Raw genomic sequence first — 6,638 nt, 5'->3', positions numbered from 1 at the left:
AGTCTTTAATGTTTCAACTCATCCAAGTAACAGGAAACCAAAGAGTTTTACTATGGCCCAAGGCAACAGCTCTGACTTAACTCCTATGGTCTGCAATTGCTCAGGGTAATGGTGACAATGAAGATGGAATCTTATTTCTGCAGCCTTTGTACTTTGCTTCATTAGACATTGCCTTGCCAAGAATCATCCCCACCCCACTTAGCAGAGATGAGTTGCTGAAGAATACCACAGGGAAAACCACTTTTAAACTCTAATCCTGGAAATGCTTATGTCTGAGCTGGCCTAGTGAAAACCACGTCTGACTCACAGAGTTATACAAGCACATTTTGTTCTGTAAAAGAGCCGTGGTTTTTCCAGAACATCCACTGAAGGTCTAAACAGGAGCTCAAGAGACATTTCAAGTGTCCAGGTAATGTGGTAAATAATAAAGGTTCTGTGTATACTTACGTATACACCTAACAGCCATGAGTCTGTCTCTTTCTCCATGGTAGCCATCATGAGAGCTGGCAAGAAACCCATCTGCTTCCCACTTCAGCAGAGCTTCCCACAGCTGCTGCTGCTGCTACTCACATACAAAGGTTCAATTTTGTATTGTTTTAGTGCTTCACCATAGAGTCTGCCTTAGCTGGACAGATCATTTATCTTCCTCCCACTGCCAAGAGATACATAATCATTAATTATGGAGGGGTCCCATTTTCAAAAAAGGTAATGCAGTTACTGCCCTGCTTGACTTCAGCAACACACTGCCCTTAAAGATAATGCTGGTCAGTGTTTTGACAGCCCAGAAAAAACAGAAGTATAAGCTACCAACTTATTCTACAGTAAAATAAAAGACTTTAGAAGAATTGTCTGTAGAAGTAAACCATATGTTTCTGTTTCAAATTTACTGTAACTTCATCAAATGCCACAAAGAAACACAGTCTCTTGTCCAGAAATAATTTATTCATCAACAATAAAACACTGAATAGAAAAAGCCTTTTAAATAAAACTATATATATAATGCTTTATTTTTTTTATTCCATACTCCACAAAAAACACAACAGACAGTAACAAAATAATCCAATGAATCTTAAAAATTTCAAATTATAATTGTCACTCTTTGTTTATCGTGTTTTATTAACAATGCAAAGGTCATTTGTTTACATATTAGAGTTTTACTTGATTTCATTAAATTGTTTCTTAAAACACTTGAAGCAATTTGTTGTTTGCCCCATAATTTACAACATATATAAGTATATCAATAAACAATATAACAGCTCTGAGAAAGATATGCAGACTGTTCAATGGTAAGTAGTCTACCATAGGTTGTTTAGTGGGAGCGCGGGAAGAAATCACAACTGAATTGGGATAGAAGTCAACACATTGAAGAGAAATAATATGTGGGGAACAATTACATGTTTTCCATTGCCCGTTTAGTAATGTGATCTCTTTCAAGCTCTGATTTTTCCTGTTTTAGATACTCCAGCACCTTTGCTAGCATATCCTCATCCAGATACTGCCTGTTTTGCGTGTCATCGGTTTCCCCGGCCATGGAAAGCCTTTTACTGAGTGAAGCCAACTTCGCTGCCTCCTGTGGTCCCATCTGGCTTAGGTGCTCCCTGATGGCCTGCTCCAGCTGGTCGTCTTCCTGCAAGTCGCTTTCAGAAGCTGGAACAGGGACTCGTTTCATCTGGTTCGTGTTGATAACTTCAGGATATTTTGCCAACACCTTTGCCAAGTAGTCAGCCAGCTCTTCATCCTTCTCATTCAGTTTCTCATACTCCATTTGTCGCCTTTCCAAATCGTTCATCCAGGCAGCTTTAGGAAACGGGTGTCCTTTCAATCTTCTGGGAATGTAAGACAGTCTTGGCAAATCATTTTCTTGGTTAAGACGATTTAGTAAGTAGGAGGGATTTTGATTAGCTAAATTGTCAGTTCCCAGAAGACTGACAATATCTTCAATATTGAGGTCTTCAGGTAGATTTTCTGGAATAACATTAAGAGGCTGCTTCATGTACCCGTTTTTAGAGTTTACATTATTTTTAAATATATCACTCTGTCCTAGATTAGTTTCAGTGATCTCGTCAAGGTCTTCTGGGAATTCTGCTTCCTGCTCAGCTTCCAACCTTTCACTCTGAAGCTGCTTTTTTTCTCCAGCTTTCAACATGTCTATTAAATCCTCAGGAGGAATTTGTAAATTCCTTGAGATTTCTATCAGCTGACCTATAGACTGAGGATCAAGTTGCTTATCCAAAAATGTGAGTGCTCTTTTTTCCTCAAGCTCTCCTCCAGTCCTTAATTTCCTATTTGCAGTACCGCCCATCAGCCTCTTCAGGTAATAATTCATTAGCTTTGAAATATCCTCTGACATTTGATCTTTATTGTCTCTTCTTATTTCATCCTCAAGGAAGCTGAATTTCCCTGATCGTTTCATTTCATCATCAATCTCCTCTTCGTGTTTATCAATTTCCTCTTTGCTATCTTTTATCTCTTCCTGGGTTTGACTTTCCACTTTTTCCTCTATGGGATTCCAATCTTCTCCCCCAACCACATCTTCATAGGCAATGTTATTCACTTTATATACATCATCTTCATCATCTGTATACAATTTCTGGTCCTCATCCAGCCTTTCTTTCTTGTGGTTACTGGGTCCTGCCATCTTCCCCAGCTCCTGAAACACAGACTCCAACGTAGCAAGGCTTTGGGGTGTGTATTGCTCTTCCACTATTTCGTTAGTACGCTTGAAAGGACTGTCTCTTGAACTGTCTTCATAATGCCCAACTGGCACTTTGAGATATTTTTGCCACCTCTCAGGCCACTTGTAAGCCTCATAATCATCAGTTACTCCAGCTGGAAAGCTGTTATCTGAACTCAGGCCATAAGGTTTATTCTCCCTTGGGCCAACTTTTGACTCTTTCTCAGCTTGCCTCAAGGCTTCCAACATCACCTTAACCCATTGGGACTCATCTTCAGTCAAAGAGTCCCTTACATTATCTGGTAGGTGAACCTGATCTTTGCTTTCTTTCTGTTGCAAGAGATACGGGACACTTTGATAAGAGTTGTAATCAGGGCTGCTTTCTCCCTTGTTAGTTTGCTTGCGAAGATCTTCTATATATTCCAAAGCTTTGATCATATCGGGATTTGGGAACCTTTGTAAGTTTTTCATTACATAGTCTGGATCTTTCTGAAGCAGCTGGTGCTGCTGGAAGGAAGCTGCATCAACCCAACAGATTATGACAAAGAAAAAGGTGAGAGCACAGGCTGCTTCAAGCTGGAAGGTTTTAGTTTCTGCCATATTTAAAATATTTCCTTGAAATAAAGAAGAAGAAAAAAGAAGCAGTTAACATATGGAGACAGACTTAGCAAACTGAGAAGCAAAGTAGAGATTGCTATTTTAAAATGGAACTTATTATGAAGAGTACCACCAGTTCTACATATTTTCATTAATTATGGAAACCTAATATAACTCATACGTGGAAGCCATATATTTTGGGGGAAATTTCAGATTTTCTGAATCTTTCCTATGATTCCTCAGTTGCATTGGAAATGACTGGTTTCCTATGCTAGAAATTTCTTATCTCTATGTTCAATGTACTTTATGAACATCACTTTTCCAATGGCAGCACCAAAGTACAAAATAAAAATCCTATATAGCTCATGAAATGCCCATAGAGGAATCTAGATGTCATTTTGATTATGAAAATGAAGGTTTAAAATTGTAAAGTCAGTATATACATATATTTAAATGCTGCTCAAAATATTAATATTAAAACTGCATACAGAACTCTTTTGTGAGATTGTTCCATAGGGCATCTAATTTCATGCCAGGATAATACCACTGAATGGTGCTAGACTGTAGCAAAATAAATGTAACGAAGTGGAGAACATGACCTATAAAATGGCTTGCAAGTTTATTTCTGTCATTATTATTAGTATTATTACTTCCCTTTTTGCTATTTCATTTTAAAAAGTATTATTTGTATTACAGGTAAATTTTAGTTAAGAGGTTCTACGAGTGAACTGTTTTCCTACGGGCAATGATCCCCTACATGAAGGACAAAGTATAATTTATCCTAAAGGTACAATATAATTTTACTGAATCTTTTAAAAGCCATCTCAGAAATGAGCTTGAAGAGGCAGGGTCTGAATGGTGATGTAATTCATTCATTCACTTCAGCAGAAATTGAATCATGTCCCAGAACAGGCAGAAACATGACCATTGGCAAAAGTGAGCTAAATTCAGTTAGAATAGATCAGTAGAAGCCCATGCCTAGTCAATCTGCCCAGCTTATGCCAGCCAGCAATAAACTCTGGAACAGATGAGGGAAAAATGCGCCTCCGACTGAGTTAAGATGACAGCACTGCTGCACATGACGATACAGCTGCATGAGCCCAGTCCTGCAGGGAGCTGAGCCCCCTCCACCCAGTGGAGGGAAAAATTGCCGTCACTTATTTCCTAGGAGCTGCTCAGGCACTGACATGCTGGGGCCGTGAAACAGATTAGACTCTTTTCTGATCCAGTTACATTAACGAATAAAGTATCATCATGAGAAAGAAATTATAAAGATAGAAACCACTTTGATTAATTGACCTATTTTGGTTCCTTTGGTTTTTGGCTTGGTAAAAGCATCCTGTTGAGACGCTGGTGATTCACAACAGACTGAAAGAGCTATGTATACCACTATTTACCCACTACTGTTAGTAGAAAGTGAGGATTAATATGCTCATTTCAGCTCACTTGTAGATTTTTCCTCTCAGTTTTTGTTCCTAACATGATGTGACCCAACTAAATAATTAAAACAGCATCAGTTCAGAGCGATGTTCTTTCCCCCTCAGCGTGGGCAAGCTAACAGCCATAAGAGCAAGCAATTTCCCCAAACATTTCCGACTACTCAATATGTTTGAGAATTGATTTCACAAAGGATTAGTTCAGAACAGCTGATTAGAAGGTCCCATCCTCTAATCAGATCAGAGTTTGCCCTGAAACAAAGCCAACACACAGCTTTGTTTGCTGTCACAGAAAAGTCACGAGTCCTGTATATAAATGTGTATCTCCATGGGAAAAAAAGGCACTTTGCCACCTATTGTAGCAAATAAATGAAATTAAGACTTCCTTTTCCAGCAGAGAGGCTGGCTATTAACAGATTTAGTTTGATCAGTGCATGAGAAACTCTGCCCTTTCCAAGGGACTGGGGAAGCGGGGGTTGTTCTGCAATTATCTGCCAGGCACCTCCCACTCACAGAGACCTGGAACTCAACCTCCTTCACAGCACACAATTATGTATTGTTACAGCCTTCTCTGTAAGAGTTATCTGCATCCCCTTAAAAATCAAAATGCGTGTAGCCAGGCAAAGTTTAGTTTAGTGTTTCACAGGGATGTTGCTCAACTGGGCATTTCCTTTGCAGGAATAACAGGTCACTGGCTCCTCTCTAGATATTTTGGGTGTATTTGTCTTTAGATCAATTTTCACTTCTAATTTATTGGTAGATGACACTTGAAAGCCTTCACAAAAAGCGTTGGGAATTATTTCTTTTAAATGCTTTGAGTTCAGGTTATAAAATCTTGATATGAAATATATTGCATTACCTAGCGTAAGAGGACTCCTCAGTCTTTCAGACTGTAATTCCACATATTTTGAGAAAATTTAGACTATTTTGAGGACATTTTAGATTATCTTTAGGATCTATGTAAACACATTTTCTTCTGTGGCTCTCAAAGGACAATATGCTAAAATGGCTGGTTTGTCTACAGATGGTTAATTGTGAAGCTAGCCTAGGTGGGGAGCATATTTTCTCCTCTGTTAGCACCTAACAAACAGGAAAATCATCTTTTTGCCAACAAATGTAGAAGTTCCCATTTACAAAATTAGGCAATCAGGTCCACAATTTTACATGTACAAAAGCAAGGCAGACTGACAGAAGTTCCTGAGAAAACAGACAAAACAATAAATCTCCTTTCTGGGATGTTTCCATGGTAGCAGTAATTTTCTCTCTCAATCTCTCCCAATAGTCATCTCTGATGTGACTCTAATGTTTCCAGTGAAAATCTGTGATGAAAACTCATAAGCTTTCTTACAGATGAGTCCCTGTCCTGAGAGTCTGAGGAGGAATGCAACAGCAGTTTTCCATAAGGAAATACATCACACACTCTTCCTCTCATTTACTTTGGCAATAAATAACATGACTGCAGTGAATTTGCTTTTTTTAAAGCACATCTAACCCTTTATCCTTTGCAAGGGACTCAAAACAGGAACAAAATAAGAATGGGGTGAGGAGAAAGGAACAAACCCAAACCCCCAGCAGTTATGAACGAACACAATGCCTGTTTGTATACATATACAGCTGGAGAGTCAGTCAGATTGTGTCTGCGTCCAAGGTAACCTCTCATCCTATATTTTGACGTGGCTGAAGTACCATGTCGGCAAGCCAACGTGACCGAACGCAATCGCAGACAGAAGTGTTATACCTCCCGGCTTCAGCCAGGAAGAGTGCTGATATAACATATATAAAAATAGACGTATATAATGTAGGTATATATTTTATAGATACATTTCATTGCCAACACCAGCTACCACCCCACCAGCTTCCTGCTGTAACCCATTCTTTGCCATAACCCCCTTCGTTTGCCATTGATCCCACCCGGGCGCAGCCGAGCCCCA

General features: G+C 39.2%; 1 protein-coding gene across 1 annotated transcript; it reads right to left on the bottom strand.

Moving 5' to 3' along the window:
• Window positions 1-924: 924 nt before the first annotated feature.
• Window positions 925-3,284, bottom strand: SCG2 (secretogranin II). Its single transcript, XM_010167656.2, has one exon. It carries the CDS (start codon window positions 3,272-3,274, stop codon window positions 1,391-1,393), a length of 1,884 nt encoding a protein of 627 aa, XP_010165958.1. The 5' UTR covers window positions 3,275-3,284; the 3' UTR covers window positions 925-1,390.
• Window positions 3,285-6,638: the final 3,354 nt, after the last annotated feature.

Source organism: Antrostomus carolinensis, unplaced genomic scaffold (assembly GCF_000700745.2).
Source record: "Antrostomus carolinensis isolate BGI_N321 unplaced genomic scaffold, ASM70074v2 scaffold17055, whole genome shotgun sequence".
In the NCBI taxonomy this organism is placed as follows: Eukaryota; Metazoa; Chordata; class Aves; order Caprimulgiformes; family Caprimulgidae; genus Antrostomus; species Antrostomus carolinensis.
This window is presented reverse-complemented; position numbering and strand designations above follow the sequence as displayed.

Coding starts and splice junctions, on each gene's coding strand:
- SCG2 (XM_010167656.2), bottom strand. CDS start 3,274: ATGGCAGAAACTAAAACCTTCCAGCTTGAAGCAGCCTGTGCTCTCACC.